General features: G+C 41.8%; 1 protein-coding gene across 2 annotated transcripts; it reads left to right on the forward strand.

Moving 5' to 3' along the window:
• Positions 1–1,026: 1,026 nt before the first annotated feature.
• On the forward strand, positions 1,027–14,466 carry has2 (hyaluronan synthase 2). Of its 2 annotated transcripts, none has more exons than XM_053881387.1 (4): positions 1,027–1,142; positions 8,893–9,519; positions 11,904–12,005; positions 12,758–14,466. In XM_053881387.1, the coding sequence occupies exons 2-4, from the start codon at positions 8,893–8,895 to the stop codon at positions 13,685–13,687; spliced, it is 1,659 nt and encodes a 552-aa protein (XP_053737362.1). In that variant the 5' UTR covers positions 1,027–1,142; the 3' UTR covers positions 13,688–14,466. The 2 variants fall into 2 exon arrangements, with proteins under 2 accessions (XP_053737362.1, XP_053737363.1); XM_053881388.1 differs by lacking the exon at positions 1,027–1,142 and adding an exon at positions 3,000–3,008 and having other exon boundaries at positions 8,905–9,519.
• Positions 14,467–16,727: the final 2,261 nt, after the last annotated feature.

Consider the following 16,727-nt stretch of genomic DNA (forward strand, 5'->3'; position numbering starts at 1 on the left):
ACAAATCCCCACATCAGCAGCAACATCATTTTGATAACAAGGGAAGGGGCATATAAGGCTCACATTAATTGAATTTTTCAAAGAAAATAATTGAACAGCAACACATTTTTTACCGAATTAAACGGATTTATAGTCTGTTCAAACGTTCTAAAATCTAGGTTGGGTCTTCACTACTCTTCCACAGTTTGGTGTTACACAGCACTGCCTGCTGGTCAAAGTGCGCCACTGCGCCTTAGCGCATCAATGAAATGACTGAAATTCCACTGCATTAAACACGTGCGAGCCTGGCACATTTTTACTTCAGTGATGAAACGACTGCTGCAGGAACCATTCATCCGTTTTCAAGCCTAGATCCTGAATATCCCTCTTCACAACAGCCTCACTGACACGATGAGTCTCCCTCTCCTCAGTGTCTGAAGTGTGAATGACTTTGCATGACTTTGGCCCCTCTCTCTCTTCTCTCTCTCTCTCCTCTTGCTCTCTCCCACTAGGTCACTCCTCCTTGTGCCCCCCAAACCTTCCCCTCTAAATAAAACTACACACCAGGCTGTTGTAGCCGGTAAATGGGGGTTTGGGAGCTGGAGCAGCCCTAAAGAAGGCTCACACACCCACTCTCACACACACATCCGTCTGGAAGGAATTAGAGACTTTTGCCCAACGCTCTGCGATCTCTGTAACCTGGATGCGCCACCTACATGCCCCTTAAGACTGCAACTACTTCTGCCTGATGGTTTTTGGTGTGGTGCCGGAATCCTCTGTGACCATGACTGATGCAGCAGCAACTATCTTTCTCAACTTTCTACAACTTTTTTAAAGAATGTATGAGGCAGTCACAGGTTGTGGGGAGAAGCATTTGTCATTTTTACACACTTTTCTCTACATATACTTTTTCACATGAACCATGACTCACGTGATGACCGTGCGTCTGCGGTGCGTAAAAGTGCGGCAGATTGACGAGTCTTAATGCGGATGGAGGAAAGCTTTTTTTTTTTTTATTTGACTGACGAGGATCACCTTGCGGAGGATTCATGATCATCTTACTCCTTCAAACTTTGACGAGAAACATTGCCACCGTGGAGCGGTGCCAGCGCCTGCGGTGACCGCATCCTCTCCCGGGGAAGAAGGACAACAGCTGCGTCAAGGTAGGCGGCCAATAATACGTGTTCTGGTGACCCATCTGACACTAGTAAATGTCCGATTTATGGTGACAGATTTTATCTCCTCAGACTTTCTTATTTGTAATGGCAGATGTAGTAAATACGTGTTTTGATTTCAGTGCGTAATACCCGTGCGTAACTGTCGCGGGTTAAGAAAGCGACTGCATCATCTGCAAGGTCTTTTCCCGTCTCTCGCGACCTCTAGGTGAAATCATGCAGCATCCGTTCTCAATATATCTTTTTTATCGTTTGAAACTGCACCTGGGTTTTTCACCTCTCCCCAGATCGTCCCATCTGTGCGTTTTATTGATGAAAAAACGCACATGGCTGCGCCGGTGACGGAGGTCGGGGAATCAAACGTGTCTGTATACGTCATTACAAACGTCATTCGCGCAGATTCATGGTCCAATAGGAGGGCAGTATTGCGGCACGTTCAGCGTGCTGCAGAAGCGCCAAATTCAAAGTGACAGTGACTTGGATTTTGGTATTTGCAGCATAAAACTCTGGCTGACTCAGCATTTTTTCCATCATGACTTAGCGGGAATCTTGTACTTAAGCAGAACTTTTTTGGGTCATGAAAGCAATGTTAAAAAAAACAACAACTGTAAACTGACAGTGGATGAAGTGTGTTGTGGTTAAATCTTAATGTGGTGTCCTAAAGCTGCAGACTCATGACAGCCACAGGATATACCTTTAACAGCTGCCTTTAGAAACTTTACAATACAAGTGAGGAGAGCATTCCACGACTGGTCTCCATTAGAGCTCCAAACAAGTCTCACGTGCCTCCAACTATCAGTGGGAACGCCTCAGGCTGACAGCTTTTATCACTGCATATGTTAAGATCCTCCTGAACACAACTCAATTTCTCTTTGAATTTTTTATCAGTCTTTTCAAAGGTCTCTTGATGCAATGTCGTAAAACCGGCCACAGATAAAAGAGATCTATAGAAGCCCATGCAGAGGCTCACCAAGGCTGAGAAAATGCCACTGGAAGGCAGGAGTTCCTGTGAATTATTAAGAGTCTCAAACTCGATTTAGAGAAAACTGAGCTTTATGTACTGTATCACTATAGAAGTGTGTGGAGTCCAATCATGTGTTTTTTGCTTCTAGTCTGTTATTCAGGGATTATCTGCAGACACAAACACTGATACCTGCTCCCCAAAATAGAGCTTTGAGGGCGGCACTTGAGATAAGGGGTTTTGGGAGATAGAGGACGTGTTTGGTCAGTGATCCAAATGGATGTTGGTTGTGTCGAAGTTAAAGCTCGTTGTTAAACGCCCCAGACGGACGAGTGCGTAACAAGCCGTCTGATGTTTCCTGGAAGGCCTTTGAAACGACCGCAGTGTTAACACCAGCACCTAAGCTGGCAGGGAGAGGAGCCAAGTCAGCCGCTGCTACCACCCCCGCCCTCCCTCGACGACTGTCTGGGATACCTCCCCTCTCACGCTGACTCACTTCCTCCTGCCGACTTTCTCTCCTGGCTTTCTCAAGGCAGACCCTCACCAGAGTTTGACTCCTGCTCTAATAACACGTCATTACTCACGTGTATTATGAAACAGCAACATAATGATATACCGGCTGTTTACTTGCATTATTGCAAGTCAGTTATTCTTTTTATTCCATCTATTTCTTCCTGTTATCTCAAAAGTCTGCACTGAATGTTTTGTGCTTCAAACATTATTATATAATACGGTCATTTTAGTTACTGAACAGCAAAGAAGGTAAGAACAGAAATAGGGTTTAATGAGATGTTTTTAATCGCACACAACACGTCATGTCCCACTTAAACTTACATTGACACTTTTGAATCAACATTGCCCTTTTGACCTATCAGACAATATGTATGCCAGTTGTTTGACTTGTGAATGACCCGTCCGTGTGGTCAAGTGAGTGATAGCTTTGACTGACCTGTATTTGTGACAATCTGAACCCATTCTGCTCGTGTAAGGGGGGCGGAGGCACAACCTGTGGGGTGGTTCTGGTTCTGATAATGACAGCGCTCCGGCAACAACAGAGCACTGTGACCAGCAGGATCATGTTTTACGGCAGAAGCAAGATGAGGAGCCAAATAAAGTCAGCAGCTCCTGTGATGTCCCCTTTAAGAACCAACATGACCTTTCATGCAGTTAAAACATGGTGCTTTCAGCAGCCAACGCACAACACAAGTATAAAAGTGGAATTGTCTCTCAGATGTAGAGCAGCTTTATTGTATGCTGACATTGTCAATCCAGTTCTTATCAATCGTCTTGTTCTCTCCTCTTAAGAAGTCAGGGAAAAACAGAGACATCGTCGGATGATCAGAATTGAATTTCCCTTTTTTTTTTCCCGAGCAAGAAGTCAGCCAAATTCAAACTCGCCACAGCTGTTACTTTCACTCTCATCATCTGCTCGGTAACATGTGTGTCTCCCCACAACGTGCTGCCGTCACAAGGGTCATCTCCACATTTAATTTAGAATTCAGCCCTGCCCTGTTCACACACGTTCCCGACCTATGTATCCTTTCTGGTATGTGAGTGTTTGGTGCATGAACATCTTCAATGTGAGATTCAAAACATGTGTATTTCCACACACACAGTCATGCTTCATTGCTTTCTCATTTGGTGTTTTCCCAACATCATCTTATGTTTTGAGTACTTGTTTTGAAGCTGACTTTTGGAGCCACTCATTCATGTTATCGTCTTGCTGAAGCATCAGTGATCAGAGACGGTGTTGGTACAAACCTGCAGGGGTGTGTCTAGAGGTCATTTTTGTGCCAGTCTGCCCAGTGTGAGCACCCATATCGCTGTTACGCAATTCATCAAACATCACCTGCTGCATCACGTGTTCCATGGAGGGCAGCAAGGTGGTCCTGTGACACCAACATTTCACCTCCATCAGAGAGAAAAAAGAAAGAAAAAAACCTCAAAACAGAAGCACAGATTCCAGTGAATATTTCAGGGAAATGCAGGTAAGGGAATAAGGAACAGATGATTCAATTTAGGTATGATTGAAAATGACCATCTGGAGCTGCAAGTCTCTGGTGAGAGCAGCATGCTTCATGGACTACGTTGTCTCACGCCTCCTGTGCGTGTTGTGCCAGCAAGTTCTGGAACGCTACTGCCACCTACTGTCCCATTGAATATGGCTTGATAACAATAATATTGATAACAGTAAACGATTGTAAATGCTGAGACGGTATCTCATTATATAAGTAAAATAAAAGTAGGTCAATAATAGTGGTTGAAAAAATACAATACAGGGGGACACAAGCACAAGGCCTGTGCTCGGTGAGTGCTTTTCTAGTTTATTGTTTATTTAAAAATGTACGTGTCGTGGCAGTTGTGGGAGCAAAGATCTTTTTTTACATGGTTGCATTATATGTTACAGTGATGGGTCAATGAAGCTTCATGAAACGTTCTCTTCATTTTCAGAGCCCACGAGATGGCAGTCTCCGCTTATCAAGCTTTGGATATGAACAACCATTTCAACCAAACCTTACGCTGTTCTCAAACCAAGATTGCCACCGACTGAGCTCTGAAATTTAAGACTTTGTCTCATGAAGCCTCATCAGCCTATAATATGATGTATATATATATATATATATATATATATATATATATATATATATATATATATATATATATATATATATATATATATATATATATAATCTAACCAATGAATAACCCAACCTCAAAAAAAAGAGTTTTATTGAGAGTAAACGGAATTAAGAACAGCATACACCTTTAGACAGGAAAAAATACAAGATGAGCTCAATATCAGGGCAATATTTGGGACACTTTTGAGGCGAGGGGATCACCCTGGACAGAGTTCCAGTCAGTCCAGACATCTGCTCTCTCTCTTATCTACTGACAATGTTGAAGTTCTGGGCATGTGGGAGGAAACCAGAGTGCCGGGGGAAAACCCCCTGTAAGCAAAGGGACACAGTAAGGACCCAGGTCAGCATCAGTCATGTATACGAGCCTGGTGTTAACAAGGATCTGCGTTGATGACTCATGTTACACTCGTGTTTAGCTCCAGCAGGATTTTATGTGGTTGGACTTGCTGGATTTGCCATGGCTGACAAGAGTTTGGCCTCACGACAACCACCAGCCGGCAGTGATGAATACGGACACACACACAGCTGGGAAAAACTAGCCATATTTTAGGATCCATCACAGGTTTTGGACCTCTGCCACTACTGAATGGGTTCCCTTCTTCTGACTCTCTGGAGAGTTCAGTTGCTTCCTGTCTGCAGCTTAAACGCTCTTCCTGTTTGCGTTGACACACACATGTAACATGACATGTAGTGACACATATACGACGGCTGCCCACTTACGTAACGTGTGGGAGCACGATGACATCATGAAGCAAACCTCCTGACAACCACTCTCATCCTCATGGATGGGGAACCAGAATAATAATATCATAAAATCTATCTAAAAAAAAAAAGAACCAAATGAAGGCAATTCCTGAACCAAAGCACAACCTACACGAACGGTGAGTGGTTCGCACCTGGCATAGGACACTTTTCCCATGAGCAATATTGTCTTCAGTCAAGTTGTTTTACTCATGAACTTTATGTAGTGTTTTTATTAAAAAGAAAAATCGAGGAGAAAATTGTTGCAGTCATTCCAAACAAATTACTAAAAGTATCAAAATAACAACGTCAAAAATGGAGAAAATATACAGAGTTAAGCCCAAATCATCAAAACTCAGTTTCACATAGGCTTTCCACCAGCAGCTGCTTTGACTCAGGGCAGAAAGTAAATACCCCAGACAACAAATATTTTGTCTGTGAGCACAACTGTGCGTGGACCATGTGCGTCCCCTTGTAACTAAAGGCCCAGTAACCTCATTGGATTAGATGATCAGAACTTTTGCTTCACTCTACTTTCCCAAATTTTCCCCTTTAATACGAAGTTTCTTTAGAATGAAATCTCAGATTTACAATTTGCGATGTGTTTTTCTTATTTATGTCTTTTTCCTATTTATTTGTTTTCCACTAGAGAGATTTATTTCTCTGATTCTGCTGTGCCTCAGTCCAGTAAGAAATGAACACAGCAGGATGGCTTGACTGCTGCAATGCTTCCTTGCAAACACAACACACCCAGCCATCTGTCTGTTGTGAGCGTGTTGTTGCTCCACAACAACAAAAGGCCTCCTCTCCTGATGGTTTGATTCCACACTTGGTGTGGAGATATTCATGACTAAGCTCTTTAACCCTCCCTTATCCTTCTCCTTCTCACCCTCTCATGCAGCTTTATCAATAAGCAACAGGATAACACTCGCTCATCAATGCTGTTCACTCACTGTAAAAACACACAGTGATCTCATCACTGTGTTTTAAAAACACCTTCCAATCTCACTGATGCCTTTCACCAAGGTGACATCATCTTCACGTGACGTGACACCGCCGTCCTCTGAGATGCTTTTTCAGATTAGACCCTCCATCTCTCAGGGGTTGTCGGCCAAACCTGGAGGGTCACTGTCATTAATTTGTTTCTAATCTTCCCACAGTCTGACATAATTGTTTTTGCGTGACCTTGTCACTGATCGCACGCCCAAAAGGGCTCGTGAGGAACATGTTGCAGTGTGAGTTTTTTCACATTGGAATAGACTCAAACGCTGTATTTTAATTGAATTGCAAAGCACAATGAGCCTTGAAGAGACTGAGAACTAAGATATATATGTGTTTGGATACATTTTTATGGTACTTTTTTGCCTTTCTTCAACGACAGATTTAAGGATGTACGCTGAGGTTCGGGGGTTTGTCTTGCAAAGCTTCATACAAAACAAGCTCAAGGAGCACGCTGGTAAAATGTGCTCTCAGCTTACAGCAACTGAAATGAGCTTTTATTGCTCATGTACGAGGTATGTCCGTGCATGAGCGTCTTGTAAATGGGCGTCAGACGTTAAAGGCTCAGCCACGTGCCACGATCAAATCAACAAGCCATTGTCTAAGCCAAGTGTGTGAGTGTTGGGGAAAAAACGAAAGTGTATAGCAGTGTTTGAGAAGAATATCGGCTGTAAATCTGACTCAGCTCATTGGAAATTGTAGCCACAAATTTCAAACTGGCTGGTGGTGGACAAATGAGGCTTGTGCTGTATTGTCTTAAATACCGAATCACAGCGCCACCTTCAGTTCTGAAGCTTTCAAAAGTTGATTTGTGTTAAGTGTTGAAGAAACTAAAAGCACCAAAAAAATGATTGTGTCCATCCGGATAGGTCCAACACAAGAACCCAGTAACCTCTGTGTCCCCGCTGTATTGACCATAGTCTGATGCGCTGTCCAAAAGTGACAATGCTGAAAAGAATAATATTTATCACCATAAAAATGAAATGTCATGCTTTTCCAGTGAATATCGATTTCTACATAAATCATTTCCCTGTCATAGTGTCATCTGGAGCTGGTGAAACCAGAGCAACACGTGAAGCATTCGCGAACTTAGAGTCTCTTGTCTTCTTCTTCCCACGGAGACATAAACAGATGACATCACAGGGTGGTCCACTCAGCGCTGAGCCACGCTGAGTGGGTCCCGGCTCGCTCTGCCAAACAGATGGAGGTAGCAGCATAATGACTGCAAGTAACAAACTTTGGAGCAGAATATTGCGCTCTGAAATTTGTCCACAAAAAGTATGTCATCCAAGATTGATGGAAAAAAACCCCAAAAGAGCTCACGTTCAAGAACAGCTCCTTAAAAGGGCGGCTGGCTTTGAGCATTCTTGAATTCCTTTTTTTTTAAGTTTGGATGTTTGGCAGAATGGACAAATACGTCGAGTTATTAGGTCAAGATATGCTTTAATCTGTGCCTGCCCTTAGTGAGACAGCAAACAACTGGCGGCTCACAACTGTCTGACATTGAGCTGGACTACAGGATGGGAGAGGAAGGAAAATGGAAGGAAAAAGTTTATTGCATTCTCTCCCCAGGGTTGCTCTTGTAAAACATAAAAGGTTGCATGTGCCAAAAACTTGCACTGTCTAAACAAATAACGGGAAGGAGTTTATTATTGTTATAATAATAATTATTATTATTACTATTATTCATGTTGCATTGTATTTATGAAACACAAAATACATTTTGAAATGTGCACATGTAACACACATTTAGATGTTGAACCTTTTTCGGTAAAATATGACTTAGATATGACTAGATACAAGAAGGGTTATCTAAACTTCATGAAAATGTCAATATATCACAGAATCAGAGTATATCACTTTACTCTGTACTCTGTCCACCGAGGCTTTTCAGTAGTGAATATTGATGGGAGTGGCAGATGTATGAACCTTCATTTAGTTTGATCAAATTATGGTTTGATATATTATAAATATTCAATCACAGTTCCCCTTAAAGTATGGATACTCAGCAAGCTTTTGGTTAAATCCAGTATATTTTTCCTTGTTTGAACAATTATCTCATCACATCACACCATCATGTGTAGTTATCTTAGCTTACAAGGTACTTGAACTTCCATCTCCAATAGTATGTTATTTACCTTGAAGTTTTTGCCTTATTGTTGTTCGGCCTATTGTGTTGCTTGGGGACCAAAAAAAAAACTAGGTATTTCCACCCAATATGTGACTATCTTTCTCCCCTGTTATATCATCTCATTTGTTGCTTCAGAATATTGTTTTAATATACCCCCCATTTCTAAAAATAACATTTCATATGTATCTTAACCTTTTAATTTCATTTAACCTTTTAATTTCATTTCCATTTAATTTCCATTCTAATGATCTTTCCATCATTCCACAGATGGACTGTCAGAAAGTCCTCACCTACCTGCGGATATTTGGGACAGCTATGTTCGGCGTGTCCCTTCTGGTGGGCATCTCCACAGCCTACATCATGGGCTACCAGTTCTTCACCACAGCTCGCAACCACCTGTCCTTCGGCCTGTACGGCGCCATATTGGTCGTCCATCTCATAATCCAAAGCCTCTTTGCACTCTTGGAGCACCGGAACATGCGGCGTTCATTGGAAACGCCCATTAAATTGAACAAATCCTTGGCGCTTTGTATCGCTGCTTATCAAGAAGACCCAAACTACCTGAGGAAATGCCTGGTGTCTGTGAAGAGACTGACGTATCCGGGGATCAAGGTGATCATGGTGATCGACGGGAACTCCAGCGATGACCTGTACATGTTGGACATTTTCAAAGAGGTCATGGGATGGGATAAAGCCGCCTCGTACGTGTGGAAGAGTAACTATCACAGCAGAGGACCGGACGAGACGGACGAGAGCTACGCTGAGAGCGTCAAGCAAGTGTCCAGGCTGGTGCTCAACAACAAGTGTTTGTGCATCATGCAGAAGTGGGGAGGGAAAAGAGAAGTCATGTACACAGCTTTTAAGGCGCTGGGGCGAACAGTAGACTATGTGCAGGTAAGAGAGAGAGATGCCTCTATTCTATTTTCTTCTGTCTGTTTAGTACTGTGTACACATACACATATTTCATTGCATACTCAAGTGCTGGTGTTCTAGCTGAGACCACTTAAACTAGGACGGGTGGTGCCGAGACCAGTGAGTGGTGAGACCAAGAGTACAGAACAGAACAACTGTGAGTTTGTTCCAGAGTGATAGCTTTTTAAACGTTTTTTGGTAAAAGACGACAAATTCTTCGGTGGCTACAAATGAATGTGTGGGTGACAAACAGACTTCAAGCCCATTTATGCTCCCTTTACGTACAAAATTGTACCCGTCCTTTTTAAAAGATGTTACCGTCATCATCACATGCTTCCGTGCGTCCTTTGTGTTGGTACTGCTGTTCACCAATATATCCACCAGGGGGAGCAGCACAGAGTCAAAAGTTTATGACAAAAACAAACTCCAAAACTAACATGGCGACTGTGGAAAAGGTTGACAATGTATCTCTTGCACAGAAGAGGGAAATGGAGGCAGCGTTGTAGGAGGCGGAGGCCGTTGAATACATCACCACTGGAGAATGGAGAATTTCCACCATTGTTATTTCTTCTTTGTGTCTCATTAGAGCTACGTATCGGGTAGTAACAGCGTTTGGTCCTTTTCCCTAAGCTTTGTGGAAACATGCAGAAATACAGAGGAAATGAACGCAAAGCACAGACAGAAGGCTCCGTCCAAAACATTGAGCATAAATGGAGCTTTACGCTCCTGTATTCAGTTTAATCCTGGTCTCGCCTTCACTGTATAAATACAGTACATCAATGTCAAACGCCTGTCAATCTTGGCGGAGCATTTTCCTCACAACATTCTTTGAACAAATTTGTCCTCTTCCCTGGTTTACTTTTATTTTCGCCGTGTGAAAATCCCTTCAAGATGTGACATCACTGTTCCTCAGATGACCTGATTTTTTTGTACTACTATGTAATTTTCCACCCTTAAAATCATAATAAAATTATATGTTTTCATTTTCAATCAAATATGAATAGAAGGATAAGAAGGAGGAAACATGGGAAATCCAGACTGATGAAAAAGAATTGAGCGTAATGGCAGTCGAAGGGTGGGGGGTTGCCAAATATTGTCTCCACAAAGACTTCTTTGTGTTGCCTGAGGACTAATGGTGTGTGAATCGTGCTGTGAAGTGCAGTGTGAAGACGGGAAGCAGTAGCTGATGTCTGAGTACATTAACAGAACAGCTTTCTTCTGCTCTGAGCAACACCATTGACATGTGGAGGTGACAAAGGTCTAAGGTTGCATATCAGTTTGCTATGTAAATTTGTGTAGAACAAAAGTCACCATCCACAGTGGAGAAACTAGCAGGGCTAGCATGGGACATTAACATCTGGCAAACACACAGCTTTTGTGATGAGCTTGAGCACACTTTACACATGTAAAGGACACTGTTTAGTTTGGAGTCAGCATGCGTTTTTCATAGAATGTGTGATTAGCTTGTGATTGTGTTGGTACTGGCTCACAAAGAATAGAAAGTTTTGTTTGTCAGTGATGTTTGAAAGACTGAAAGCTGTTAAAAGGGTGGAGCCGTCTCATGGTATTGTCTGTGAACTACTTTCTGTCTTTACGGCCTCAAATTATTCGTGATATATGGCAACATCTGGTGGACTTTCCGATCACAGTTTCCCCCCTCCTTTCCTTTAGATACATCTGCTCCAGAAAGGCAGACAGAGCAATAAAAAAAAGACAAAATAATGTGTGTTTGAAATGTATGCAGCAGTATTTTTTTAAAGTGAAATACATTTCAACATTTTGAATAACTTTGAGGCAAAGCAACGACCCCAAACTGATACAAGTGCAACTATATGAGACCAGCATTGAATCATCAGCTGCCAGACTAAATTCCCAAACCATCCACATGTCAGTCCCTTTAAAGGACAAGCATTTTTACTGTTTTCAGACTGCTTTTAACAGATGTGTTTAGTTAACAGTGATTGAGTCTATGGTGGCTTTTATCACCTGATTTTGCGAGGAAGGAAAATTGCCATTTATAGAAGAGAATGCAGCCGTCTAATCTACCGCAAAGATGGAGGGTGGAGATTAAAGCTTGGAGTGCTTTTCCCCATGGTGTTGCAGGAGGTTACGACTCGCCCTGTGCATTTATATCTGTTTATCTTCCATCGCCCTGTATTTTAAGAAAATGGTGTGAAGCCAAGTAACACTCTGGAGGCATGGTCCACTTTAAATGATAAATTTAAAAAAAAGTCCAGGGACAAGCTCAGTTTAAAGAATCTGTTCTTTTATTTCAAGGTCATATGAGAAGTCACAATCATGGATGGTGCCATATCACTCATCACATTCTATTTTGATCTAAACTTTTCTTTCATTCCTCCATCAAGGTATGTGATTCTGACACCATGCTGGACCCAGCATCATCAGTGGAGATGGTCAAAGTGTTAGAAGAAGACCCCATGGTTGGGGGTGTTGGAGGAGACGTTCAGGTAATGCCCTCCTGGAAACACATTTTCACTCCAAAGGCGTTGCATGTTGTCTACGGTGCCATTTTGCATGAAGCATTGGTGTTTCAACTGTCTGCTACCGTGTGACGTTCAAAGAGAAGGGTTGGCTCTGGTGGGTCCTGTCTGAGGTGCTGTATATACCAAGTGACATTTTCAGAGCTCAGTAAATGGAGCTGTCAGTTAATACTGTGAAATTACACTGAAACCGTTTTGTTCAAATCCAATGATGTATCTGCAGACAGTGCCATCTAGTGGACAATTTTACATGAAGCTTCATCATCACTACCAAATGACATGAAATTGAATTTGAAGAGCGAAGCCTTAAGGAGTGTCGTCCATTTTCCTTACCGTATCCCCAAACATTGTCTCTTTTTTATTACGTGATTCGCTGCATTTGGCGTCAACAAATGCTGCAGAAGGCAAAATAGGATTCAACCTAAAAACATTCACTTGACAATAGTTGATATTTGACACCTTTGGGGCGAGAATGTGTTGCAGTTGTCGACTGGAAGTTCCGGTGATGCGGAATCTATGGACAATGTCCAAGTGTGGACCCCTTAATATAGTTGAAAGCTAATGCTAACTCTCAGCAAACTGTTTTCTGCGAAATGATTACTGTTTAACCTGTGCAACCATGGTTTTGGGCCCAAAAAGTCCAATAATAAAAAATTGCTATATTGTTTTGTTTTGTTTTTTTGTGCCTCAAAAGTATTTCCCCTCTGTCTTTTTCATAGATCCTCAACAAATACGAGTCCTGGATCTCCTTCCTGAGCAGCGTCCGGTACTGGATGGCCTTTAACATCGAGAGGGCGTGCCAGTCCTACTTTGGCTGCGTCCAGTGCATCAGTGGGCCCTTAGGAATGTACCGAAACTCTCTCCTCCACGAGTTCCTGGAGGACTGGTACAATCAAACCTTCATGGGATCCCACTGCAGTTTCGGCGATGACCGCCACTTGACGAACAGAGTTCTTAGCCTTGGCTATGCGACTAAATACACTGCACGGTCAAAGTGCCTTACAGAGACGCCGATCACCTACTTGAGGTGGTTGAACCAGCAGACTAGATGGAGTAAGTCCTATTTCAGAGAGTGGCTCTACAACTCCATGTGGTTCCATAAACACCATCTATGGATGACCTACGAGGCTGTGATCACAGGCTTTTTCCCTTTTTTTCTCATTGCCACTGCCATCCAACTCTTCTACCAAGGACGACTGTGGAATATTCTCCTGTTTCTGCTGATAGTTCAGGCAGTGGCACTGATCAAGTCTTCCTTTGCCAGCTGCCTCAGAGGAAACATTGTCATGGTCTTCATGTCTTTCTATTCCGTACTCTACATGTCCAGTCTGTTGCCGGCCAAAATGTTTGCTATCGCAACAATCAACAAATCTGGATGGGGAACTTCTGGGAGGAAAACTATCGTGGTGAACTTTATCGGTTTGATTCCGATATCAGTTTGGTTCACCATCCTCTTCATCGGGATCATCTACACGGTCATTCTCCAGACTAAAAAGCCCTTTCCAGACTCAGAAAAGATCGTTCTGGTTATCGGGGCCGTCGTCTATGCAAGTTACTGGGTGATCCTCTTGACTCTGTACGCAGTACTCATAAATAAATGCGGCAAGAGAAAAAAGGAAACACACTACGACATGGTGCTGGATGTATGACCTCAGCAGTCATCACTTTTTTTTTTGTTGTTTACACTCACAACGTTTTGGAGCATCTGTGGAGCGGGATCTGGTTGAGTTTTGCCAAAATGAGCAAAATAATTCCGTTTAGTTTGATGACGTATGTCGGAAGGATGGACAGTTGGAACATGCTAGCGAACCATTAGATGTACTAAACCGACCATGAGCTTGAATATTAGCTAATCAAGGCGAAACTTTGACCACTTGTTGCGGTTAGCAACGAGCGTGCTAGTCTTGTAATATTAGCTACCTCTTACATGGGTCATGTTCACTGGCTTCACTGATGATTACAGCAAACTGTAGAGCGTTGTTTATGAGGTTTGACTCAACCAGTCTGAACTATTCAACTCCAGATTATAGACTGGAGGCAGGTCGCTTCACATTGGAGGAAAGGAACCGCGACAAAGAATGGAGCTAAGACAGCCATCAGCACATACACATTTCAGAGTACAGTCTGACTTTCAACCTAAAGTTTTTGGAATATTTTGGTTTCAAGCGACACAACGGAACGACCTATGAAATGGACAGCTGCTCTTTTGTTGCGTTCAAGTCATATGGGAAAATACAGCACAAACCTTTCCCTATCAACCATGTGTTTTGAAACATATCAGCTTAAAATGTATGACATAAAAAGCCACTTCCGTGTCTAGATGTACGGCTTGAGTTAAAAAAGAAGAAGTTGATTTGCTCGTAAAAACAAATCCAAATGCACATTATTGAATGTGAAAACAGAGAGCTTGAATGTCTTACTAGGATGTCCTTCATTACCCATATGCCTTGAATGCAGTATTTTTTTCTTAACGTTTACAGAGTGTAGAATCTCAAACTGATAGGTAGATTTAATCTCCGCCGGATCAGGTGTGATGTGACCAGAGCAGAGACTGTGTACCATTGCTGCTGTTTTTAAAATGTCAACAGAGTTAAAGACTTGTATTTTTTATAAGTATCGAATGGATGTATTTTGCAGAGTGGGTAGAACACTATTCTCGCTAATGTATTTCTTTGACAAGAAGACATGGTGAACTTCTCAAATCTACAAATGAGAGTATTTGTTTCCTTGCTGTTTTACATTTCAGCTTGTGAACAAAAGTGAGAGTTAGACATACAAATATCTAGTTTGAGAATTACTACCTGATAATAAGATTGTGAAATGGGCCCTTGGTGGAAGGGAGCCGATGTTTAGAAGTCCAGTATTTGATTTAGAGGTGCAGGAGACATGAGTTATATTTGGATGCACTTTTGTTTCTCAGTGTTTGTTGACATGATCAAGATGAAATACCTCATTGGTTCTCCATGCCTTACTAAGTGTCACATTGCTTGTCAAAGCCTAAAGCAAACTGATGGTCTCAAGTAATTTATGATGTTCTATACTAAGGTGTCCTTTTGTATGCAGCTCTTTATCGAGTCAAAGCTGGAGTTCTCTGCCTTTTGCTGTAGCCCGTTGTCACTTGTATTGCATTTTATATAGACATTTTTACTCTCATTTTTGCTCATGTACTAAAGATTCTTTATGTTTTTATACAGAACAATTGGAAAAGTGTTTTGTGCTTTCAACTGTTGTTACTTTTATACCCGACCAAATAATGTGAAATTCCGAGTACTATGTCTGCAATAACAACAATAAAAATGCAATTTTAGGAGTAAGTTATTGATTTCAAGGAGGGGGGGATGATATTGTGATTTTTTTTAGAAAGCAGTTTATTTATGAGCAGAGTTGTGTTGTCAGACTGGGGCATTTTATATGATTTTTTTTCCTCTTTTGTGCTGAGAACAATCATTTTTCTATGATCGCTATTTATTTAGTGAATGTGAGGCACATTTTGATCAAAAATAAAACCTTTTTTTGCATTGACTGATGTAAAGGCAGACTTTTTATAAGCCTCCTGCAACTCTTCTGCAGAAATACTTCCTTGCCAGCACTCACTTCATAAATGCATTTGTAAATCTGTTTTAGTGAATTATACCCGCATTTCCAGGCTATTGATCACTTTTTATGCCCCCTCCCATTTCTCCTTCTTGCTCTGTCTCAATACAAAAGTGCTACGCCAAACAACAAAACCCAGGAATATTTCTGTGCTCTGCCATCACACCAAATAAGTCAATCTGACTGGCTCTTGGTTACAACTGAAATGACAGCCCACTGTGTTTAATAACCTCAGACCAAAACCAAACAAATGAGACGGTTAGTACGAGGTCATCATGAATTCTAATGTGGACTGAAATACAACTTGATTTTTTTCTTTTGAAGCTTTAGGAAATGTTATTGCAATCCAAATACTGGCTTTACCGTGGGTTTGTTCTTTATTTGTTGAACAGTTCAAACATAGTGTTAGAAAAAGCACTTTTTGTTGTTGTGCCAAATAAACATTTTATTGTTCTTACATCTGAGTATTTTGTCTTTCTTTGTTTTAAAATAGTGGCGTTGACCTTCTTCTTCAAGCCTTAGACAAGGCCTCAAACACAATAGCCTCCTCAGAGACAAATGATATAATAAGGAAGTCACTCAGTTTACCCACAAGGAACCAATGAGCACTCAAAACTGAATGGAGGCCATGTTTTGTGGAATGTATGTAGCTTGGTGCTGAAATTTACCATGATTCCCAGACAGTTCTCTTTTCTCATGCTCTGAAACTCAAACAATGCGGCTAGTATTTGGAGTTTTACGGGGCGAACAAGCTCCATGTCACCAAGATATTGAGACTTGTCACATCATACCAATAAAATCACAAGTGTTTCATTTACATTAAGTACTCAATGTGCCACTCCGCGGTCTCAACTGCAGCATGGAGCTCCAGAAACACCGTAGAAATGGAGTAAATACCATCACCAGGACAAACAAGAAATATAATCTCTGGGTCTGCTCCTGGTTACCTCAGCAAGCTGGTGTCAAGGAGGTGCAGGTGGTGACATATTGCTGCAAGGTATCAGTCTTCATCCTCCCCATCACACCAGCAATGACAGTGCAAATGCAGGTATTTTGTTTGATAGTCCCTTCTGTTTCTCTGTGAAAGACTCAGAG

The sequence above is a fragment of the Synchiropus splendidus genome, chromosome 12 (genome assembly GCF_027744825.2).
Source record: "Synchiropus splendidus isolate RoL2022-P1 chromosome 12, RoL_Sspl_1.0, whole genome shotgun sequence".
In the NCBI taxonomy this organism is placed as follows: domain Eukaryota; kingdom Metazoa; phylum Chordata; class Actinopteri; order Syngnathiformes; family Callionymidae; genus Synchiropus; species Synchiropus splendidus.

What these genes read in the sequence shown, in the direction of transcription:
- has2 (XM_053881387.1), top strand. Translation starts at nt 8,893, where the DNA reads ATGGACTGTCAGAAAGTCCTCACCTACCTGCGGATATTTGGGACAGCT. An exon ending in GAACAGTAGACTATGTGCAG is followed by an intron (nt 9,520 to 11,903) that starts GTAAGAGAGAGA and finishes TCCTCCATCAAG; the next exon opens with GTATGTGATTCTGACACCAT. An exon ending in GTGTTGGAGGAGACGTTCAG is followed by an intron (nt 12,006 to 12,757) that starts GTAATGCCCTCC and finishes TCTTTTTCATAG; the next exon opens with ATCCTCAACAAATACGAGTC.